Source organism: Lathamus discolor, chromosome 5 (genome assembly GCF_037157495.1).
Source record: "Lathamus discolor isolate bLatDis1 chromosome 5, bLatDis1.hap1, whole genome shotgun sequence".
NCBI lineage: Eukaryota > Metazoa > Chordata > Aves > Psittaciformes > Psittacidae > Lathamus > Lathamus discolor.
Window position 1 is genome coordinate 92493720 of NC_088888.1, and position 25744 is coordinate 92519463.

General features: G+C 40.5%; 1 protein-coding gene across 4 annotated transcripts in view; it reads right to left on the minus strand.

Moving 5' to 3' along the window:
• Positions 1-25744, minus strand: part of MYT1L (myelin transcription factor 1 like) — a 129846-nt gene that overhangs the window by 1636 nt on the left and 102466 nt on the right. For 3 of the 4 annotated variants that reach the window (XM_065679185.1, XM_065679184.1, XM_065679183.1), the window contains exons 17-18: positions 6398-6489; positions 4541-4644 (exon numbers count right to left, since the gene is read on the minus strand). In XM_065679185.1, the coding sequence (XP_065535257.1) occupies positions 4541-4644; positions 6398-6489 (196 nt within the window). Of the gene's footprint in view, positions 1-4534; positions 4645-6397; positions 6490-25744 lie in introns of all 4 variants that reach the window. The other variant, XM_065679186.1, reaches the window with a different exon arrangement.

Genomic DNA, 25744 nt, shown 5'->3' on the forward strand with positions numbered 1-25744 from the left:
AAAGTTAGTTAAGCATGCACAGCTCCTTGCTGCCAGTGTTTAGCTCTTTTTAAGTATAATTTGAATCTATGCAAGTTCACAGGGCTGCTTTTGAAAGCTGAACAGTTGCATGTTATTGCAATGTACATACAAATTCAGAAAGTTTCCTAATACATGCAATGACTTGAAAAACTGAAGGAACTGAAGAAAATCTGTACAATAGCTGGGAAGGTGGGTCTCTGGGGCATGACTACATGTACAGGTGAAGACAGATGAGAGTATTCTCTGCCTGTATGCTCTGCCGGTGTTCCCAGATGACCAGATTCAAGTTAGCTCTGACCTTGCATGGTGCCCTTCTTGAGCTAAAAAGCATTGCTGAGAGGCTGTTTACCCCAGCTTGTGCAGAGCACTGTGCTAATGAAGCTATAAAGACTTCAGATGAGCACTGGCTCACCAAGAGGATATGCAGAGCTTGTATCTGTCTATGCTTTCCTCTGTAGACCTGTCCTTTACTTTCCAAAGTGGATGACAACCATTAACCTCTACAAAGAAGTGTACAGTGTGCTTTTATGTGTGTAGGCTGAAGTATGCATTGATGACGGGGGGAAAAAAAATAAAATCAGAGAAGTGGAAAAAATGCCAAAGAACACAAGTTTCTGAATTCTCAAAATGAGTTTTATCCATTTCTTCACTGGCAACTCTGGGAAGAATCGATAGAATTTAAATGTTGATGGGAAGGTTGCAGGTTTGTGTGGTAGTAGCAGGCAGAAGGAGAAAAGGTTCTTAAGTGAACATTAGCTTGACCATGGATGAGTAGATTTTTAGGAAATTGTTGGCACAATCAGGTACTTAGATCCCTTAAGTTTTATTCTGGTTAAATGAAAGTTTCAGTTGCTTATGGAAATACTGCCCATTTGATAGAAGTAACTTTGACAAGTGATGTGGCTACCTAAAAAGATCTTTAAGTATCTCTTACTTTAACTACAGGTGCTTGTATTGCAGTCAATCCAAGCTGTAAGTATTGCAGGGGCTTGGTTTTGTCAAAATTAATTGATTTTGAGGTATTTCCACAACATATAATAGCAGGCAAAATACTTCAGCTTTGAAACTGGAAACACATCCTCCTCTCTTGTTTTGCTCTCAGCTTTTTTATGATGGAGACAAATGCTGCATGCAAATGCAAAACATCTTTCATAGGTACTTGTTAAAGGCATGCTACAATTTTTACCCTAAAAAACTGTTTATTATATTACAGTCCAAAGTGAAGAGTCTGATGTTGATGAAGGCCCAGTTCAGCATGGCATAGTGCTGCTGCCTCACTACTATGAGTAGGAGCTGACATTTTGCAGATTTTTGCGGTAGCTGAATGCTGCTACTTGAATAGGTCTTTTATTCTCTGTATTTTTTTTCAAGTGGGATGCTACCCATATGCTAATACTGTGCAGCTGATCAGTGTTTCTCACAGTTGCATTTAGTATTCATGTATCTTAAGATAACTGGCATGCTTAATTATTGTATCCACTTGCTTAAAGGCTGAAATTTCCCTCCCAGCATTTTACCCTGCAACTAATGAATGTTCACTTGTATCTATTCTGAAAACAGGATAACCTGTTGCTTGTATGAAACACACAGTTATCTGCAGATTCTTCTTTCTCCTGCTCACCTTTACGTGTTTCTGCCCCTCTCATACTTTTGAACAAATTTACTAGAAAGCCTTAGATGAAAAATACTTTCTTAAGGTAAAAGGCACCTGAATAAATGAGAATATTATGAATGCTCCAGCTAAGGAAAAGACTGCAGCATGACTTAAACGTAACAGATTCTACATAGAGGGGAAGCTCCTATTGTAAGAAAAACATTTGCTGGCACTTACAACCATACGGGATGCAAATCCGTATGAAGCAAGACTGTTGCTACTTCTGGTGTTCACAGAACTGCTATCTTCCCATTGTGTATTCCCTGTCTGTGAATGAAATCTAGGTTGCACAATGATTTTCTAAAGGTTTATCAGCAAACATTTTGTTTTGTTCAATATAATTCTATTATTGCAAATATAATGGACTGTTGACTTTGATCCTCTCAATAGATTGATAATGACTATGATGTAACTCTCTACATGTTGGAAATGTAAATTGCTTATCTTCAGGAGTGTGCATGAATTCAAATCTGAGGCCTCTGAGTTCCTGTTACGTTTGGCTCAGCTAAGATTTTCTGCTAGGCGTCAGTAGCTAGTTGGGTAAGAATAGGTAAGTATTAGACCTGACTGCCCAGGGACTGCGGAATCTTTGGTGTAGTAAGTAAGTAAAAAACAGGTTAGACAAGCACCTGTCAGGAGTGGCTTAGGAAGAGCTGGGAAGTAGGAAAGGGAGGCTGATGGACAAAACAACATGTCAAGGTCTCTTGTAGTGCCATTTTCTAGATTCCTATTAATTATCTTAATGACAGGATGTGTCGCTGCCAGTCATTCTACCCTTTTTCTAAAACTGTTGCACCAAGGTGTGAAAAGCATCCTTTCTACTTGGTGGCAAAATCATCAGCTGAGGCTTTTTTTACCACAGATATGCTGTGATCCCAGGTAGTGTAGATCCCAGCTAGAACTGAGACACTGAAGTATGGATTCTGTACTCATTACACATCAAAACTTGATGTGAAACTCCTAGCTACATCTTGGGAACTCATAAAACACATATTTTATGCCTGTGATAGTGTTATCATGGCTTTATTTATATATCCTTTTAAATTCATTTAGCCAAAACCAAAATTAAAAATGCAGATATTTATTGACTACTGGAGCATTTATCTAATGCGCACATAACAGCCATACTGCTTTATATTTTTTTAAATGTCAGCTAAATCAGTCAGTATGTGAAAAAACACCTACAGTGTTGTATTAAGCAAAAGAAAACATGATTGTGTCCTGGGTTCAGCAGTAGCAGTCACTTTTCTCCTTTTTAGTAGCTGGTGCAGTGTTATGTTTTTAACTTTCAGCCTGGGAACAACGCTGATAACACCGATGTTTTTAGTTGCTGCTCAGTGATGTTTACTCTCACCAAAGACTTTCTGAGTCCCATGCTCTGCCAGGGAGGAGGGGAAGCCGGGAGGAAGCAGAGACAGGACACCTGACCCAAACTAGCCAAAGAGGTATTCCAGACCACAGCACGTCATGCCCAGTATATAAACTGGGGGCAGTTGCCTGGAAGGGCTAGATCACTGCTCAGTCAGGCTGCGTATCGGTCGGCGGGTGGTGAGCAGTTGTATTCTCTTCCCTTGTTATTTCCCCTATCATTATTATTATTGGTGGTAGCAGCAGTGGTTTGTGTTACACCTCAGTTACTAGGCTGTTCTTATCTCAACCTGTGGGAGTTACGTTCTTTTGATTCTCCTCCTCATCACTCCAGAAGTGGGGGGAGAAAGGGGGAGGTGTGAGCAAGCGGCTGTGTGGTTCTGGGTTGCCAGCTGGGCTTAAGCCACAACAGATTGGAAGCTGCCAGATTCAAAACTTAGAACCAAATTCTTCCAATGTAAATAAATGTAATTTTCCTGCCACTGATTATTCTTCTTGCTTTACATTCTTGTAGAGTTTGTCCTTATTACCCTACAGTTATATGGGGTCACATCAGAAAACATAAGTCAAATCCTATAAAGGCTGAATAATGACAAAAGAACCCTGAATACAGGCATAACATAGAAGTTAGGTTTCAGTATCAATTTGGCTAAGGTTAAGAAGTAAAGAAAGAACAAGTTGAAGAGGCTGATCCTGCCTTCTGTTTATGAGTATACAAGAGGAAGAGGAAAACAGACATGGCACTCTTCTCCACAAGCAGCAAAGAAGTAACAAAGAATGGTTTACACTGTTTCCATCAAGATCAATTGGATGATTATAACCATTGGACTAAAGGTTGATAAATGGCAAGAACTGTGGTCAATCTCCCTGTTGGTGTCTATACTCAAATCATGTGAAGAAAAAAGCACCAGAAGCTATGCTGGACACTGGAAAATGCCAGGGAAAGAATGAAATTCATGTCCTTCCTTTGCTTCTTCCATCCAGTTTTAGGACTGCTCTATAATGAGGTTTTAAATAATAGTCTGTTCTTAGGTTTGCCTTTCCTTTATGTGGAAACTAAAAGGAATTAAACTGGATCTGTGTGGAACCACTACTGTCACCAAGGGCTGCCTAGCGTTGCACATGATGAAGTGAAATGTAACAGATATTCACCTCGCTACCTAAATTTTCTCTGTAAGACAGAAGTGGGAAAAGTCATGTTGTTCATCTGGACTCCTTCACCTGGTAGCTTCTGTTAATGTCCATGATATCACACAATATTTTAACTGCTATTAAAAAGGTACAACCTTATCAAGGGGAAATGCAAAGCTGACCATGATGCTTGTAACTGGTGTGGAAATTGCAAAATGGATATGGTTTTCTGACTTTATAAATGCAAATCACAGGTAGAAATCTTAATATGTAAGAAACATAAAAAGGAACAATATATTTCCTATATTTCTTTTAATCAATCACGTAGAAAAAGCAGGTGAATTTAGGGCTTCATAAAACTGTTACCTGAGTTCTGAGTTTAATCATATCAGCTTCCATCTGGGAGTTGGATTCATTTAGTTCTTTGATTTCTTCATCTAATTGTTTAATTTCTTCATCATTTTCTATACCTGTGTGATATAAAAATAAAAGGGGTGTTAAAATAATTAAGCTTCAAATCATAATTCAGTGAATTAATTATTTCCATATTTGAAAACAAATTTGTTTTAAGCAAAAGTGTTAAAGTGAAAAGAAAAAGGAAGTGTTCTTCAAACTTTTCTTTGGAAGTTAAACCAATTTATTTTCCACTACTTTTCTTTTGAAAATTGCAGTAATTTTCCAGTGAGAGTGTTGAAAATGCTTACAGGATCAATAAGACACACCTTTTTCTTTCCATGTACTGATTTAACTTCATATCATGAGAAATGTACCTGCAGCAATAATTTCTGCTCCACTGTCATATGTAACTTATTTGAAAGACTGTGTCCACTTGCAGATCTTCTTAAGGAAAAGAAAATATCTTGACATGCTAGTCTCTTAATATTACAGCACCATAAAAATAATTTGGAACTATTTCGGAAGACTTCTTTTTTTCCCAGCACAGTGAAATTTTGTTGAGGTGCTGGGGTATATTGCAATCCTGCTTTTGCTTTTAGTCAGTTCATGGTTGAGAAGGTTATTATTAAATAATGATCTAGAGAATAATTTGCAAAATTGATTTCTGGGGTTTTATGGCACAGACATTTAGAGAACAGAATTTTAAAGGTACCTGCACTTTTAAGGACTCAGGCAGGAATAAACTGTAGAGGTTTTATTTATTTATCCTTTAAATTACTATAACAAAGCATAAAATAAAAAGTCCTGGGAAGAGATAGACCTGTTTTCTCCCAAGTCAAAGTCTGAACCCCTAAAGCTAGAGGAATTGATGTTCCCACTCTCTTATTCTTACTCTAGTGTGAATCTTGCCTTCCTTTTCCCACAGTCTCTAACTCTTAATAGGAAGGATGCCCTGTATCCCTCTAAGTACCCAAAATTTATATGTACCACTCCTTAAGGCATTCTTCCTGGGCATAGCAGATACAGTTTCCAATACTTCCCAGGCTGCAGTGAAAATTACATCCAGACTTTCCACTCCCTGGTTACCAGCTGCTGAAGACAGTCAACGCTTCCCTCAGCCGTGCTGGCAGTGTGGGCTGAAACACCTCCTGCACTGTGTTGAAATGCTTTGTGGTTCTCAAAGTCAACACCAGAAATTAAGAAGGCAATGCACAGTCACAGACTAAGTGACTGCATCAAGTTTTCCAAGAAAACTCAAGACTTAGGCACCTCTCAGACAAGTCTTTTGTTCATTACTTATTTGAAATGAAGCACCTACATTTTGCTTCTATTGCAGTTTGACTATTAGATTTTGGATTTTTATCCAAGATACTTTTACCAGCTTCCTTGCAACTCAGGGTTCCCAGAAAGGATTGCAGACTATTTGAAATGTAATGGCACAAGATCAGAGGTTACAGAGTCACAGCTCCAAATGAATTCAAGGGACCTCATGAGGACCTGACACTCTGGAAATTAAACCTTTTTCTCTTCTGAATCCTGCAACAACTAAGACCAATTATCTACCTTTAATGAATGAGATGTGAACCAGAAAATTGTAATGGTATATTATACTTGGAAATATTTTAGTGTTTTAGATTTATGTAGACATAACAGACCAGCAGCCTGACCATTCCTCTGCTGGCTCAGATATCCACAGCCTACTTCTACTGGCAGTGAATTCATTATTTATACAAAGATTTACACATGTAGGAAAAAGAGCCAATAGAATAAAGACAACTTTAGTTTACAAAGAAGTAATATTTATAAAGGTAACGATTAAAAATTTACCATTACTGGCCCGCTGCTTTATTGTTAGCATTTGTTCACCAGACAGCTTTGCTTTCTTCATTGCTGAAGTAGCTCTGGGGCATCCCGATAAACTGTGAACAGTAAGGAGCCTGTTAATTTTGATAAGTCATTGAAAATAAATCTTTAATCCAACCCTGTAATAAAAACTGTATCAGAGACAAGTTTATCTTCACTGCCTAGCACCAAAAGAGTGTATTAGGCCAAAAAAAAGGGCTTACCAGTAGTGATTTCATGGTTTTGTTCTTTCTTCCAAGTTCTTTTTGTATAGACAGCTAACATAAAAGTCAGTTATATCTTGTGAAACTACAAGCCTGGGAACAACAGTCCAATTTTCTACAGGCACAATGCTCTTATTAAAAAGTTTTATTTTAAAACCTTTGAATTGATATGTCCCTGCCCTGAACTTCCACCCTTTTAAATTCAAATGTTCAAACATGGAACTGAATGCTGAGAGAAGGGGGCATGAGCTATCTTCCACATCCAAATGACTAACTCTTATAAGCTATGCTTCTCTTTGTAAATATCACCTATCGAGCTGGCCAAATTGCCCTTTTCTAAATTGTTTCTTAAAAAGGCTGTAACTATGTGTTGTTTTTTGTTAAGTCCAAAAAAAGTCATTGCTATAAAAATGACCTTGCCTTGATGAGGGATATATCTCTCTTATAATGTATATTTGTTACACTCATTGATGTAGACTCAGTTATCTCATCTCCCATGTTGCCAAAATATTAAGCTTTTTAATTGCATCATAAAACCAGGTTGATAGCAAATGCAGGCTTAGCAGATGTCATTTTGAAAATAATAAACAATAAAAACACTAATCACTGTGCTATTTTATAAATAATTGTAATTGCCAAACTATCCCCTTTTTCAAAATCTCGACATTAGTGTAGGTGCACTATTACAGGTAAGAGAAAATATATATTCAATAAATTTAATGATAGAAAATTATAGTCTTATTCTGAACAAGCTTTTGCAGTGAAAGGAATTTTACTGCAAAAAAACGTGCTAAAAAATTCCCTATTGCTTCAACATTTAAGGTTTATAGCCACTGAAACTGACTGTCACGTACTTCCCATTGCATACAGTCACATTTATGTTTCCTCTTCAGATCCAAAGGCAGACATTTTTTACCACTTTTAATTGTGCAAATCAAATTCAAAGCTAATAGTAAAATAATCTTTGTAATGTGGAAAAAGTTTCTTGGAAATGTAGTATCTTTGATTAAAAACATTTATTTAAGTAAAGACCTAACTTTCTACTAAATAAAGTGCTCTAATTTAACTATAATGTTTAATTATTGAAAATGTCTCTCTGAAAAACCCGGGCTACTATTATCAAGTGCAGCTGTCCAAAAAATGAAACTCTTCCCAGAAAAAAACAACTGAAAAACCCCTTCCTTTTCTCAGCAAATAAATTAATGTTCAATATTTTACACAGCTCTGTTAATGAGAAGACATATAATAAAACAATACCAGCGGGGATTGGAACTAGACGATCTTAAGGTTCGTCCCAACCCTAACTATTCTATGATTCTATGATTCTGTGATTCTAAATTGTATGATCTAGTAGCTTTTCAGTGTAACCTAGGTGGTAGGTATCAGATTACTTCTCCAAGCTCTGCTATGGACTCACTGTGTAATGTTAAATTACTGTTTTCCTGAAGTGTGAAAGGCAGCCTTGAGGAAGATTAAGGAGGAGTGGATCAATATTTGGGTAAAAAAAATCTTTTGCACAGGTAAGGGAATGGAAGGTAACAGTATATGCAAAGTTTCTGCATATTTTCATTGACTTAATTTTAGTATCCTTTTAATTGATTTAATGAATTCCTTCATACTTGGGCCTCTTTATCAGAAGTTAGCATCACTGGGCATTGTAACAGCTGTGATAGTTTACTCTCATCTTGGTCTGTAGCCCTTTACTCAAAGTTTTGATTGATGAAAACTTACAGAATTCCTCAAAATAAAATTATCCCTCAAAGAGCCTAGAAGCATGGCATTTAAACCCTAAACAGTCAACAAGAACTGTGCACTTGAAAGTGCAAAAGAATAAAAAGAATAGCTGGAGAATGAAGTTGCTAAGCCACTGTCCATCGTATTTGAAAGATCAAAGCAGTCAGGTGAAGTTCCTGATGACTGGAAAAAGGGAAATATAACCCCCATTTTCAAGAAGGGGAAAATGGAAGACCTGGGGAATTACAGACCAGTCAGTCTCACCTCTGTGCCTGGCAAAATCTTGGAGCAGATTCTCCTGGAAGGCATGCCAAGGCACATGAAAAACAACAAGGTGGTTGGTGACAGCCAGCATAGCTTCACTAAGGGGAAATACCGTCTGACCAATTTGGTGGCCTTCTATGATGGGGCTACGGAACTGATGGACAGGAGTAGAGCAGCTGATGTCATCCACCTGGACTTGTGCAAAGCGTTTGACACTGTCCCACACGACATCCTTCTCTCTAAATTGGAGAGACATCAATTTGATGGATGGACCACTCAGTCGATAAAGAACTGGCTGGATGGCTGCACACAAAGACCTATGGTCAATGGCTCAATGTCCGGCTGGAGACCAGTAATGAGTGGTGTCCCTCAGGGATCAGTGTTGGGACTGCTCTTGTTCAACATCTTCATCACTGACATGGACAGTGGGATTGAGTGCGCCCTTAGCAAGTGTGCTGATGACACCAAGCTGTGTGGTTCGGTTGATATGCTGGAGGGAAGGGATGCCATCCAGAGGGAACTCGAAATGCTTGTGAGGTGGGCTGATGCCAGCCTCAGGAAGTTTAAGAAGGAGAAGTGCAAGGTCCTACACCTGGGTCAGGGCAATCCCAGGCACAGCTACAGGTTGGGCAGAGAAGAGATTCAGAGCAGCCCTGTGGAGAAGGACTTGGGGGTGCTGGTCGATGAGAAAATGAACATGAGCCGGCAGTGTGCGCTCGCAGCCCAGAAAGCCAACCGTATCCTGGGCTGCATCAAAAGGAGTGTGACCAGCAGGTCGAAGGAGGTGATCCTGCCCCTCTACTCTGCTCTTGTGAGACCTCACCTGGAGTATTGTGTGCAGTTCTGGTGTCCTCAACATAAAAAGGACATGGAACTGCTGGAACAAGTGCAGAGGAGGGCCACGAGAATGATCAGGGGACTGGAGCACCTCCCATATGAAGACAGGCTGAGGAAGTTGGGGCTGTTCAGCCTGGAGAAGAGAAGGCTGCATGGAGACCTCATAGCAGCCTTCCAGTACCTGAAGGGGGCCTATAGGGATGCTGGGGAGTGACTCTTCATCAGGGACTGTAGTGACAGGACAAGGGGTAATGGGTTAAAACTTAAACAGGGGAAGTTTAGATTGGATATAAGGAGGAAATTCTTTCCTGTTAGGGTGGTGAGGCACTGGAACGGGTTGCCAAGGAAGTTGTGAATGCTCCATCCCTGGTAGTGTGTAAGGCCAGGTTGGAGAGAGCCTTGTGTGGGATGGTTTAGTGTGAGGTATCCCTGCCCATGGCAGAGGGTGTTGGAGCTAGATGATCTTAAGGTCCTTTCCAACCCATAAAACAAACCAAAAAAGAAGTATATTCACAAGCATAAGAAATCCAGTGTAAGATTCACTGTGCCTACATCCAAATTTTGTTATAACAAACCCAGTCTTACTCCCAGGCCACGGTTATTTATGTACATCCAATTTTCAGGACTGCCTAAACCTGTAGATATCTTCAAAGCTTGTCTGAAAGGCTACCTCTCTACTAGTATATTCAGCATGCTCCAAATCACAGTCTCGCCCTGAGGCCCCAGGTACAATGTCCCATATTTGCACTACTCTACAAAATAGGGTGGCCACAGTCTGGCTGCCTAACAGCAACTGCCTCTGGCCCATGCTATCTCCACCAGAAAGATACCTATTTGAAGGGCAGGCACTTATACATCACTTATATCTCTGCTGCAGTTCGGTCATACTGGTAATAGATGTCCTCTGCCTAAACTAGAAACAGAAGATCTGGGTCCTGTGCTTTGCTCTTGCTGCAGGAATTGTTGGAGAGTTTTTCTGTGTGGATTATCTACCTTCTTCCAGAGGCAACCAGACGAGTCATGAGCTAGTGAGGGGAAAGGCAAAGGGCTGCCTATTCTGGGATCTACTAGTGAGGATGTGGAAGGCTTCCACATCCTGTAACCAGGTTAGTTTTGTTCTTCCCATTGATGATCTAATACAATGTGCACAGACAGAGGATGGCTTTGGCCAAAAGGGCTTCCTTTCTATGCAACTGCATGCTCGCATCACAAGCTTCCTCTTACTGCTTTCCTGACCCTCATGGCTTTAACATATGCATTAGATACCACTATGACTACCTTATATTGTTATGCATCTCTCCTTAGAGGAGGTTATGAATGAACAGAAGGTCTTAACTTTTCCTGTGGCTTTATGCAATTTAAGAGAGCATTCAAAACTCTCAGATGTACTAACTTCCACACAGGGGAACATGCCAAAGCCATACCATGCCATCAACTTCCTCTGTAGATCTTTACCAGCAAATGTGTTTCTCTCTTAATTTTATATTATATTGTAACACTCACTTTGCTGAACCAGGCACTTCAATGAAGCAGATACTAAATTAGTAATCTAAATTAGAGGATTGAGTTCTACCACAGTTTATTTAACCTAGCTAAATTCTTCAGAAATGAATAAACCAAAGATAGCAATATGTATCCTTTTTGCCCAGCTCCATTCTTAATTATCTAAAAATACCTTAAATAATTTAAAAAGTAAATTAGGAATTTTTGGATAAGCTTCTATTCTGCATGGAAATTCCTTGACTACATTACTTCTCCTGAAGGTAACTGCGTTTTCTCTAAATTGAGAACAACCAAAAGAGGGCGTATAGGAAGGTAAGATGGAAATCAGGGCTAAGTTGGACAAAGGCTGAACCTCATGGAGCTGTAAAGTTAACCAAAAAGTTTGAATTGAGATACCAGTAAGGCTGAGAGTGACTTGAGTCTTCTAGAAGACTGGGAGTTAGAAGGAGACAGAAGACAAAAAGGAATAGGTATGATTTTATTTGTCTCAAATATCTTGAGAATATATTTTTCTTCCTATGACTGGCAAACAGGAAAGCATAAAAGAAAGCCATTGCAGTGCTTCAAGAAATAAGTAAACTATGCTTTAAACTTCTCAAAAACCAAAAAAGACCAAGGGAAACATACTAGCTAGTACTTTTGATAAGGATAATACTTATATTCCTATCAAGTTTAAAGCCTTTATAGTTGATGTCTGTCATAAACTTTCTGTTGTAAGTGGAATTAGTGTGCAATCTTGCTTTGGTTGATTTTTTGTATTTTAACAAACCTTACACTTACTTTTACAGAAACATGGAATTCTACAGCTTCTTCATTCCAGCAAAGAACTAACAAAATTAATCACAGTTATCTCAGTTGCTACTGCCATTATTCTTATACCCATGAGAAATCATGCAAAAGAAAACATAAACATAGTAGAGTATTCTTTCCATAATAAAAAGTGAATAAGGCTTTCTACACTGCAGGGAGTACTGCTGTAATAAAAGTACTAAACCACCATTTATCTCTGTCAGGTTTCAGATGCCACAGGGCTTGAAGCTACAGCATCTCGGTGGGGTTATGAGAAGCACCAATACCCAGCTCCTGGTTCCCTTTGAGTTCCTGAATCATCAGGAGCTATAAGCTCCTGCTGCCACAGAGACAAGGTATCAACAGCCACCTGATCATTAACATATTTTCTTTTTGAGATTTAATGTGTCTTGGCTCTCAATCAGTTTCTACTGTGGGGCTTAATCTGTAATTTCAGAAATAAAATTATGATGTGGTACATCATCCTTGAAAGCCAACTTCTGCTATAATTTACAAAATACTATGAAGAATGAATTAAACTGTTAGATCAAAGTGATCTAGGGTCAGATCGTGAAAACTTCCTGTAAGGTATGTGCTAAAATTTGAAGTTTCAATTTTTGCTGGTTGGCAAAACATCATAACACATCATTTATATTGGAAACATGCTTTTGTTGGGCATGGGTGCTAAATGGAGCAGTGAATGGCTGGAACTTCCTTCTGCAAGTAATAGAGGAGCCAACAAGGAAAGGTGTCATGCTTGACCTTGTGCTCACCAACAGGGAAGGGCTTGTTGAGAATGTGGTACTCCAGGGCAGCCTTGGATGCAGTGATCCCGAGATGGTCGAATTTGAGATCCTCAGAACAGTGAGAAGAGCGTGTAGCAAGCTCACTGCCCTGGACTTCAAGAGAGCAGACTCTGGCCTCTTCAGGAGCCTGCTTAGTAAGGTTCCATGGGATATAGCCCTAGAGGGCAGGGGAACCCAAGACTGTTGGTTGATATTCAAGGATCACCTGCTACAAGCTCAGGAGTGTTGCATCCCAACTAGAAGGAAGTGCAGCAGGAGGGCCAGGAGACCTCCTTGGATGGATAAGGAGCTGCTGAGGAAAATTCAAAGGAAAAAAGAGGCTTATAAAAAAATGGAAGCAAGGACAGGCGGCCTGGGTAGAGTACAGGGATGTTGTCTGGGAAGCTAGGGACCAGGTTAGGAAGGCTAAGGACCAGTTAGGATTAAACCTAGCCAGGGATGTTAAGGATAACAGGAAGGGATTCTATAGGTACATTGCAAATAAAAAACAGTCTAGGGACAAAACAGACCCCCCGAGGAAGCTTTTGGGAGAACTGGCTACCCTGGATTTAGAGAAGGCTGAGGTTCTGAATGACTTCTTTGCCTCGGTCTTCAGTGGCAAAGGCTCTGACTGCACCACCCAAGTCTTGGAAGGCAGATGCAAGGACTGTGAGAATGAAGACCTTGGGCCCACTGTGGGAGAGGATCTGGTTCGAGACCATCTTAAAAATCTGAATGTGCACAAGTCCATGGGACCTGATGAAATCCATCCGCGGGTCCTGAAGGAGCTGGCGAATGAAGTTGCTAAGCCACTGGCCATCATATTTGAAAAATTATGGCAGTCAGGTGAAGTTCCCGACGACTGGACAAAAGGAAATATAACCCCCATTTTCAAGAAGGGGAAAATGGAAGACCCGGGGAATTACAGACCAGTCAGTCTCACCTCTGTGCCTGGTAAAATATTGGAGCACATTCTCCTGGAAGGCATGCTAAGGCACATGAAAAACAACAAGGTGCTTGGTGACAGCCAGCATGGCTTCACTAAGGGGAAATACTGTCTGGCCAATTTGGTGTCCTTCTATGATGGGGCTACAGAATTGATGGAAAAGGGTAAAGCAGTTGATGTCATCTACCTGGACTTGTGCAAAGCGTTTGACACTGTCCCGTACAACATCCTTCTCTCTAAATTGGAGAGATATCAATTTGATGGATGGACCACTCAGTGGATAAAGAACTGGCTGGATGGCCGCACACAAAGAGTTGTGGTCAATGGCTCAATGTCCGGCTGGAGACCGGTAACGAGTGGTGTCTCTCAGGGATCAGTGTTGGGACCGGTCTTGTTTAACATCTTCATCACTGACATGGACAGTGGGATTGAGTGCGCCCTCAGCAAGTTTGCCGATGACACCAAGCTGTGTGGTTCGGTTGATACGCTGGAGGGAAGGGATGCCATCCAGAGGGAATTCGAAATGCTTGTGAGGTGGGCTGATGCCAACCTTATGAAGTTCAACCATGACAAGTGCAAGGTCCTACACCTGGGTCAGGGCAATCCCAGGCACAGCTACAGGTTGGGCAGAGAAGAGATTCAGAGCGGTCCTGCAGAGAAGGACTTGGGGGTGCTGGTCGATGAGAAAATGAACATGAGCCGGCAGTGTGCGCTCGCAGCCCAGAAAGCCAGCCGTATCCTGGGCTGCATCAAAAGGAGAGTGACCAACAGGTCGAAGGAGGTGATCCTGTCCCTCTACTCTGCTCTTGTGAGACCTCACCTGGAGTATTGTGTGCAGTTCTGGTGTCCTCAACACAAAAAGGACATGGAACTGCTGGAACAAGTCCAGAGGAGGGCCACGAGGATGATCAGGGGACTGGAGCACCTCCCGTATGAAGACAGGCTGAGGAAGTTGGGGCTGTTCAGCCTGGAGAAGAGAAGGCTGCGTGGAGACCTCATAGCAGCCTTCCAGTATCTGAAGGGGGCCTACAGGGATGCTGGGGAGGGACTCTTCATCAGGGACTGTAGTGACAGGACAAGGGGTAACGGGTTAAAACTTAAACAGGGGAAGTTTAGATTGGATATAAGGAGGAAATTCTTTCCTGGTAGGGTGGTGAGGCACTGGAATCGGTTGCCCAGGGAGATTGTGAGTGCTCCATCCCTGGCGATGTTCAAGGCCAGGTTGGATGAAGACTTGTGTGGGATGGTTTAGTGTGAGGTGTCCCTGCCCATGGCATGGGGTTTGGAACTAGATGATCTTGAGGTCCTTTCCAACCCTAACTATTCTATGACCTGTGATGCAGCTTCACTTTGCATGGCACGGCACTGACCATGCAGCAGACATTTCTACACACTATGCACCTGTAGGGCTGACAGGTAGAAAGGGTGACTGACTAGGTTTTATGCCATGAAGTTCAACCTGCATTCATCAGGGTTTTTTTACAGTTAGACTTTATAAATGGAGGCATGCAGAGCTTAAGTGCTAGTACCTGTATAAACTCTACGAAAAAAGGAACATCCATATGTACACTTACATCTTACTCAGCTTCCCTGAAGAGTAGTGACTAACAGAAACCCAGGCATCTGGAAGGTATGCAGAAAGATTATATATGCACAAAGCAAGATAAAAATATACGGTGATTGCATCTGTTTAGAGTTGAACACAATATAAAGAATGGATTTTCTTTCTTGTTTAGGACTGTGGTTACATTACTGCAACCTATGCCTTGCCACATATTCAGTGGATTTAGAAAATAAGGTGAAACTGGTCCCAAAATAAAAGGAAAATTAGTGGGGGGAAAGTTCGAAAGGGATATCTAGCTAGTGTTTAATGCACATTTACCAAGAAATTTCATTTAAAAACAAATAAATGGGGGCTAAAATCCTGAACTGCTTCAAGAATGTAATTGGACTGTCTTCACAGATGCAAACAAGAGAGGCCACCAAAGTGGAGGATCATTGATCAAGTGAAACAATTGTCTGGGTAACTGATTTTAGTTATCTGGGTTCTAGCTGTGCTTGTTAAATACATCTTTTGCCTTAGCAGACAGATGCAGTCTGGTCCCTCTTGAAGCTGAAGGAATTGTACTTGTTTTGCCAAGTGAAGAAAACATTTTCCAAGCAGAGAAGTAGGGAAGTGGGAAAGGAGGAGACAAAGATTGAATGAAATGCGACTTTTATATTTGGTATGTGAAGTGCTGAAGTTTAAACAAAAGAAAGAACTGGATGTAAAGAAACCAGAGCCTCAACCGGGAGTAACCAAAAATCATCCTGAGGGCTAACTTCATGAAAACTGTAAGACGTTTATAGGTTCACTACCACAGTGATTTCTCAAAAAGTTAATGAAATGAAACACTTTTCCAGTTTATTAAAAATAACATTCCCATAGACTAGAGGAAGGAACAACTCATATTCAAGGGACCTTATATAACTAGAGACAGGCTCAGAACATGCCCCAGATGTAAACCTTCTGAAATTCAGGGAAATACAGATCACAGTGAAAACTACTGTTTTATTTTGTTAATGGATAAACCCTTGCTTTTATGACTAAGCTCCTGAGCTATTTAGTAATGTTTGAAGTTCAAGTTAAGAGATCAAACTCAGTGATCAAAGTAGCCCTTTCCTTGGTTTAATATTAAATCCATGAATCATTTATTTTTTCTATGTTGGAGGGTATCAGCTTTAGAGATTTCCTTATTCCCAAGAGTAAATTCTGCTACACACCTTAAAGAATGAAATACTCTATGCACAACTCCAGACGAGATAAAAGGAACCCTCCATATCCCAGCGCTCAGTTTTATTTACATTTAAGGGTGTCTGGCTTTTCCCCAGCTTCTTACTGAGCTGTGAGTTAAAGGAGAGAGGTTTTGCAAACAAGCCAGTTTTGTTTGCACGGAGATTGCTGCCGCTTGCAGAGGAATCTCCTCTCCTCCCCACTGGCCACACAACCCTGACTGCCTTTGTGTGGTGTTGGGGAAAAATAACCTGTTCAGCTCAATTTAAGAATAACTCTGATTAATGTGGCCCTTTTTAGGTCTTGTTCCCTGGCTAAAAATTTTTTTATGACACACCTGATTATTGGTGATGAAGATCTTTCACTTAAATTTTCAATCAGGAGGGAATGCTCCTCACAAAGAACAAAACAAGCTTCAAGTAAGAAAAACAAAAACAGAAATTATGGAAACTGTAAACACGGCCATGCTGAGAGATAAGGCTCTGAGAGCAGACTCCATTTTAAAGGAATCCCCATGGGGCATAAATACACACCAGAAAAAGGATTAATGAACCTAGAGATGCTGGCACGGTAAAGCACTGATAAAGTTCCCTTCAGCTGGGCACAGTAGTCCTGTGGCAAATGTTGTTAAAGTTGCTTAGTCAGCAAAGAGGCTCTGTGGGTGGGCCTCTCACATGTGCTAATGAGCTCTGAGCTGTATCATCTCTGAACAGGGGAAGAGGTTTGTCTCTTGACTAAAATCTTATTTATTCTTTGGTGAGTGAGGAAGCATTGCAGCACATTACACAATGCATAGGTGACCATAGCATTAAATTACAGCGAAGGAGTGTGCACTCAATGGGGCACCACTGAGTGCCCCAGCAGCAGGGGGCTGGCCACTGCAAAATTTACCAGTGCCTCTCCTGTCCTGTGACTGCACACAACAGGGCAGATGACCTGAAGAGCACTGGATTTACTGGTCAGTAAAATACGGTATGTATCGTGAGGGAGAAAATAGGCTGAGGCTTCCCTGTGTATAAATTAGTAAGGTGTATTTCTAGCTGCATACCTCTGGTTAGTGCTCTTAGGCATCTCAGAATTTCAAGTGATCTGTTTAGTGATCAAGCCCAGTCCACTTAAGTACTTAAAATGAAGCACAGTTTGCCTAGGCACTTGTATAGACAGCATATAGGAAAAGGTACTTCCAAGAAGAAAATTCATTCCACCTGAAATCTAAAAAGCTATCCAGTTGTCATCTCTGCATTTTTATGGGCTAAGTCTGTAATGAGGACAAACAGGCTTATAACCAGGCAGCTTCTGCTAAGTGCCTGAAATCAAGGAGATGTCACATTGCAAGCACCTGTGCAAGTTCCTATCTGCTGTCATCTGTCAGGTCTGCCTGGCAAAAACTATTTTTCTTGTTTATATGGTGCAGTCTGCTTTTCCTAATACGAATTTCATATTATTTTCTCCTTGACTTTCCCAACATAAATCTCTTAAGTCTTTTTAGATTAGCTCTCTGTTAGGAGCCTTCCAGTTTAATAGACTGTACATCTGATTAAAATGCTATTCCATCTTTCTTCCAGCTTGTAACGAAAAAAGCTGGCAGAGCTACCCACAGTCAAAGGGTCTAACTGTTTCAACAACCAGGCTCTGCATTTAGTCAATTCTGCCCTTTACCAAATTTTAACTGAACTGACTGAAATCTTCCATGGCAGGTGTCAGGCCAGGCTAGTTTTTTCCAAACATCACAAGAAAAAAAATTCCATTTCTTTGAATATATTTGTTTATCATTGTTTTGTCCATGTATCTTGTTTTCTTCATACTTCATACATAGGAGAAAAACAAAAGCCCAAATAGTTCACTGAATATCTCAAATTGTCCATGAATTGGAGCAAGACTTGACATTTCATGGGGTATTGCTCTGAGTTTAGAGATTCATTCTGCTGTCTTCATGAAAAGAAATGTGGGTTTGTTAGAGTTATAAGCCTCTGACAGACTTGGATACGGTCAGATGTGAGTTAGTGTTTAGCTGCCAGACCCTCCATGTGCTTTGTGCATATGACAACTGGGAGCACCTTCTCTGCCATCAGCCCCGTTCAGGGCTGCAGGGCCAGGAGCAGAAGGCTGCTTGCTGTAAGCATCACCAGTGAGATCACCTGTCCTGTTCTGCCAGCACTCAGGAGAAGCTGCTTGAGGGCCAGCTATCTCAAATGCTGAGGACTGAGAAGTGGAGAAGTAAGAGGCAAGACTAAACAAGAGTCATGGGAACAGGAAGTGAAAAGGGGCAGCACATATGCAGTAGGAGAGGTGGAAAATGGAAAGAGGAAGGTGTCGAAAAGCCATTCATAAAGGCTCTTTTCCCTTGAACTTATGGGTCAACACAAAATTCCTAAAGTAAAAAATTCCTTTGTACTGCAGGATCCACTTCACAGATCTAGGTTTAATACTCTTCTTCTCTATGTATATTATTATTATGCCTTCTTGGAAATGTCAGCACATTTGCATGTCTGTCATCTTTCAGTAATGCCACCATGATGACACTTTGTCATTGTCAGCTGTAATTATTGTTAAACGCAGTGAGTTTGGTTGGTTCTTCTATACTCTTAACACTGTATGACTTTTTCCTGCTGAATTGCAACATAGAGCTTGCAAGAAAAAAATAGGAGGTGGGAAACAGCAAAATGAATCAATAATAGGATGGGGACATGAAGATTAAAACCAAACAAACGCTCTCTACAACTTTAAAAAACCTACCAGGGAAAATGTGAAAAATTAAGAATTAGGAGTGAATTAATTTTGACTGAAATATGGCTCTCTGTCAACTTACTGTAGCAACAAGGACAAGACTTGACTTGACAGTAGACCTGGCCAGAAATAAATGCAATCAAATAATGTAATAAGTTGCATGTTAAAAGTTTCTTAAAAATATGAAGTTTGGCAGTATTTATGTTTCATAAATAAATAAATGGAAGAACACGAAAAATTTCATCTCTTCAAAGTTTTTTCCATTTTCAATGTTATCTTCAGTATAACATAGGAACACCTTTCAAAAGTGCTTTTTAATCTTTGACTCCCTACCTGTATAATTGCCGGACACAAATTCCTCATAAACATGGTATTTTGGAAGTTTAGAGCATCCTGAGAATTCATCTGGCAATTTAGATTCTTTGTGCTTTAAAGGATGCTTGCAATTTGCCTTAACTGCAAACTTCCGAATCTGCTCAAAACCAAAAGAGAAGAGTTCTGGAGATGAAATGCAAATACCTGTTGAGAACTACAAGGGCATTGCCAGGTTGATGCAGACACGGGCCCACCACCAGTGAAGAAAGAGCTGGTATGTGGACCGTTACAGCAGTGTGACCCCTACAAACTGATGGTCCCCGACAATAACCACCCAGAGGTGTTAAAAGAGCTGGCTGATGTCATTGCGAGGCTGCTCCCCATAATCTTTGAGAAGCTGTGGAGATTGGGGGATGTCCTAGGAGACTGGAAGAAGGCAAGTGTCGCTCCCATCCACAAGGGCTGAAAGGAGGATCCAGGAAATTACAGGCACATCAGTCTGGGAAGATTATGAAGGTAATCCTCCTGGAGGCGATCTCAAGGCAAATAAAGCACATGATTGGGAAAAGTCAGCATGGATTTACAAGGAGCAAATCGTGCTCAAGAAACCTGATCATGTTCTATGACAAAGTAACCTACTCGGTTGACATGGGGCAAGCAGTGGACATTGTCTACTTGGATTTCTCCAAGGCTTTCATTATGTTTCCCACAGCCTTTTCTTAGAGAAACTGATGCATTATGACCTTGACTAGTGGTCTGTGCAGTGGGTGAGGCGGTGACCTGTCACTGGTGGGGTTCTCCAGGGATCAATATTGGGCCCAGTGCTGTTTAGCATCTTCATAAATGATCTGGAAGATGGGATAAAGTGTTCTCGGATGAAGTTTGGTGATGATACCAAACCGTGTGGAGAAGCAGACACTTTGGAAGGGAGATTCCCCTTGCAGGGTAACTTGGAAGGAAGAGTGGGCCAACAAGAAACTTAGGAAGTTAAACAAAGACAAGTGTTGCACAACAAAAACAAGCATTGCACAATGAAGACAAGTCTTGCACAACAAAGACAAGTCTTCTACCTGCAAAAACAAAATCCAGGAGTGCAGCACAGGCTGAAATCTACCTGTCTGGGAAGCAGCTCTGTGGAAAGCTCCCTGGGGGTCCTGGAGGACAACAAGCTCTGTATGAATGAACAGTGTGCTCCTGTGGCAAAGCAGGACAACAGGATGCTGGGTTACATTAACCAGGGCATCGCCAGAAGAGATGCAGAAGTCACTATCCACTCTACTAGGCGCTTGTCAGACCACACCTGGAATACTGTGTTGAGTTTTGCTCCCCGCTATACAATGAAGATGTGGACAGACTGGAGGGGGTCCAGAAAGGGCTACAAAGATGATCAAAGAACTGGATGCCTGCCATATGACAAAAGGCTGAGAGAACTTTCTTTGTTCAGTCTTGAGAAAAGGTGGCTCAGGAAAACACGTAAAACACAAGGGTTAATGGGTACAACTATAACTTTACAGTATATTTGCAGTTGTTTAATAAAGCTTCTAAGTTTTTCTCTTGGCATTTATTTGCAAATATCAGATTTTTTATTTTTTTTTTTTCAATTCTTTTCAATTTTTTCAATTAACTAATTCATTCAATTTTTTCAACTAACTAATTTCATGCAAGCTTCCTAGCTTGCTGAAAAGGTGACACCTGCCAGGAACTGATTGCTTCCATCTAAATTCTGGGCACTTTTAGTTCTCTATGAACTGAAAGGAGCAGCTGGCATTTAGTATCTCAGACAAATTAGTTTAATATAAGTCCTGCCGATTTACCTATAAGCCTCATACAGTGCTCTGTCAACACAAAGGTTATTTCAGGTCCAGGAGTGCACGACTGATTTTGCTCAAATAACAGAGTTTGCGAGCCGATATACAAAACATAAAAATCAGAATAATCTGAGGCTTTCTCAGGCCCTTTGTAACCATAGAGCTAATGTCTTAAAGACTCATTCGTTGAACCATTGCTAAGTAATTTTATTTTTTTAAATGCTGAAGCTGAGAAATGCTGACGCTAAGAGAGGATGTGACTTCAGGCAAACGAAGACTGAAAGCTCTTGCAGGTGCAAAGCAGCTGGATTATAGAGCTACTGCCCCTTTGTCACTCTGCCTGTGAACACCCACCCCAGATAACCCTGGGGTGAGATGCTGTTCTATGGACAAAGGTCTGAGCTGCAGCCTTGAACATCAGTAGGTTTGACCATAGGCAGCACTTGCAAAAACTTCCCTTCAGGAACTGAGTTTGATGACGCAGGTATTTTAGACAGTATCTATTTCTAGCAAAGCATATTTCATGAAAAGAAGGATCTGCACATTAAAAATCTACATCTCCATTCTTCTTCCCTCACATCTGTCATCTCCTGAATGCTTTGAGACTTTGGGAGATAGAGGTTTTCTGAGGATCTGTGCGAGTACTGGAACCTGCCTGCTTCTAGCAGCAGCTGCAGAGGGCAGCTCCTGCTTTGAGTTTGTATCTTTTTATCTTTTAATCTTTTCCTAATCTGCCTGTTCCCAGTCTTAGCAGTGCATCTGTGCAGCTCAGAGCTGTGACCAACCTACAGTTTTTGGAGGAAGCAACACTGGCAGTGCTCCTTCACCTCAGGACATACACGTAAGGAGATGGCTGAACCGAGTACACTGCTATTGTCTTCCTGCAGGCTTTCTGAGAGCTTTACCATTAACTAAGCCCTGCTATGCATAAAATGGATAGCCCATAACTGTCATATACAAACATTTCTCATAACCACCTCACAATTTCTGCATACATTCCTTCAGAACAGAAAATACACTGGATTATGTCCATTACTTTCAGCAGATCTAGACATTTTGCAGACAGTGGGATGACCCTCCTAAGCAAATACAAGTTGTATTCTATGAGCTTGTTTAAAGATCTTGGAGTCACATTGTCCTCACTGAGGGTACAGGCACCCTGTAGAAAAATTCCCTTTCTCCACATTTTTCTCTCTGTTTAGCACTAGCATGTAAATGGGGAAAATACTTATAATTTGTTCATCTCTTGTATATTATAGCTCTACTAGCATATGGTTTTGTACTGTTTTTGGCTGGGATAGAGTTAATTTACTTCATAGAAGCTGGTATGGTGGTATGTTTTCTGTTTGTGTTGAAAACAGTGTTGATCATACAGGGATATTTTAGTTGCTGCTGAACAGTGCTTACACAGAGTAAAGGTCTTTTCTGCTCCTCACCCCACCCTACCAGTGAGTAGGCTGCAGGTACACAAGAAGCTGCGAGAGGACATAGCCAGGACAGCTGACCCGAACTGAGCCAAGGGATATCCCAGACCACATGGCATTATGCTCAGCAATAAAAGCTGGGGGGAAGATGTAGAAAGGAGGGAACACCCAGAGATGCAGTGTCTTCCCAAGTAACAGTTACATGTGATAGAGCCCTACTTTCCTGGAGATGGCTGAACACCTGCCTGTCAATACGAAGTGGTGAACAGATTCCTTGTTTTGCTTTGCTTGCAAATGTGGCTCTTGCTCTACCTATTAAGCTGTCTTTCCCTCAACCCATGAGTTTTTTCAGTTTAACCCTTCTGATTTTCTCCTCCCTCCTGCCGGGAGTGAGTGAGGGAGCAGCTGTATGGCACAGAGCTCCCTACTGGGGTTAAACCACAACAATTTTCCATACTAAAGGAATTTAAAAACTTATTACTGTGTTTCAAATGGGCTGATTTAAATAAAAGTGGGCAGGAGATGGGAGCAAGAACAGTGTTTGAGATCTGAAAAGGAACTTCTGAATGTAATTTCCACTGATGTCAACACATGCACATTTCCCATTCTGTACTAAGGAGCAGGGCTGCATAAATCCAAGTATATTCCGAGAAATTCCCACTGATCACGGTATTAGAAATTATGCCATCCAGAAAAATTGTCTCAAATCAAATATGAGGATGTAAGGCTCTGTTCAAGAACCAAACTGGAAAACTACAGTATAATAACCAATTTACATTTCATTATAACTTGTTTCATTTACCTATCTACTGACTCCATGCTTACATGCCTTCCAATTCACTTTCATATTGCTGATAGGCCACCTAATTTCACACTGGCCTCTCCCGGTAGCACAGGCTCCTTTTTGAAGTATAGCACTCTTAATCCTATTCTTCAAGTCCCTCCTCATAACCCTCTGTTGTCATTCTTTCCTATGCAAACTCTTTGACAAAACAGAACTATTAATAGGAAATTTTGCAGACGGGCATGACAAACATTAAAAATCCAGAAACCTTTATTGGTGCCTTTTTGCATAGGGTAGGGTTCAAAATTTACTGAAATTTATGACTTTTTCCATCACCTACTTACTTTTGATTCAGATTTCAGAAGCATATATGTACAAATATGCACATATTTAAATTTCAGACTATGTGATACCAGTTGGAGCAGGTTTTCTATGAAGTACTGATTTACCAGCCCTTGTGGATCATCTCCAGGGTCATTGATATCAGTGGAATGACACCATGTGTAGCAAGTGCAACAGCAACTCTAAGAAAGCTTTGCCTCAGAAAACTCAGTATATATACATATATATTTTATTAATTCAACAGTTAGCATAATTTTCACAAGCCAGTCTGCCGTTCCAGTTTCCAGAGCATTACAGCTGCTTGGATAATAGCATACTAACAGCTGTCTACAAATGGCATATAAAATATAAAATATGCCATTTGTAGACAGCTGTAGAATATAAAAATCGCAACACATTAAGGACAGCTACACATGTAATTACTGCATATGTTTATAGAAGTGTGCTGATAGAAAAATATTTGTATTGAAGAAGAAAAATCACCTATTAGGAGAGAAGTAAAACCAAAGACTTTTAACTCCTACTCTCCTAGAAGCTTTTACTGGCTCGGTTAATGGTCATAGCCCTGCTTTCTCACCATGCATGCTGAACGTAGATACCTGCAAAAGAGTGTACATAAGTCTGGTCTCACTGTATAACTGTCATAGCATTGCTTCTCTGCAGAAGAAGGCATCTGAGATTTACAGCCATAGCTGTACAGCAAAATGTTCTTAGAGATAGAAGATGAGGCCACAGCCTATTAAAACAGATAGATACACTAAAAGTGAGGGGATATTTCATCCTTAGGTAAGGAAATATATAGTCTGTAATTTAGGTGGGTTGAACTCCAGATTAGGACACCTAGGATTAAATGTCTGCATGGGAACTACATGTCAAAGCTCCCACGGAGCTCTGGAGCTCTGGGGCCCATTCATTTCAGAAGGCTAGCACCCTTCCAGATCCCTTGAGAAGCATACTCAGCTCTCAGCTGTGATAATCAAAGAATTGGAGTGTCTCACAAACCTTCAGGTTTTTTTGCCAACCCAGTATGGCCATCTTGCATGCCCTATGAACACTTCAATTTGCATAAGGTACCTATTTGTAGGCAGAGGAACCCTGCTCACCACTGACACTCAGTGACATTTAGGGTACAATTCTGATTTAAGACGTGTCTAATTCACTGAGTGAAGTCAACAACTCTCTGGAATCTGTTGATTCTGTTGACTGGAAGAGGAGTAAATACATCTTGTTCAACTACAAGCAGATTCTTACAGTAGATGAAATGTTCTGAACTTCAGTGCTAGGGGCAGACTTTGATTCAGTTGTCCATACACAGGTATAAAATGCCATTTGAGAAGACATATCACCAAGACTGATAAATATGACACTGGACCTACCTTTCTGAGCAACAGCTGGAAGCCATGTAAATTATCTTAAGGCATCTAAAATGGCTCAAAGCAGTTTTCTTTCTGTGAGCAAATGAACTAAGCCTTTTTAACAGCATCTTAATAATTCCACAAGAATTAATCATATTTTTAAGATAATGTGGCTTGTTATTAATATTGCCGTAGCTTATGGAAGCTTCAGAAAATTGTTAAGTATCTTACCACTTAGAATAACAGCGCTTTGTTACATACAACCAGTTAAGAAAGATCAGTTCTACTTCAGTCAGTCTTTTAAGCAACCTTTCATCTTATGGTGCTCTCCTCTAACAATGGACCTTTTTGCCCCAAACCTAGTTTTATAAGTTAAATCTTTCACATGTTTAAGTTTCTACTTACGATAATTGTACTCATGAAAGCAGACGGCTGCTCTGTGGCTAAATATATTTAGGTTTCTCTCCTAATTTTCTCTTTGAAAATGTAAATATTATGCAAATATACCTTAAAAGCAATCTCTCAGTAATTATATTGTACCTTTAAACTAAAGATAAAATAATTTCAAAACTTTAATGACAGATCTCTATGAGTTAAATAAATACTACATTATGAAGAAAGCTAAACTGAAATATGAACTAAAATACTGATATTTTACTGAAAGTCCCAAATTTAAATCCACATGTGGACATCTGCACAAATGGTCAGGGTTTTCGCATCTG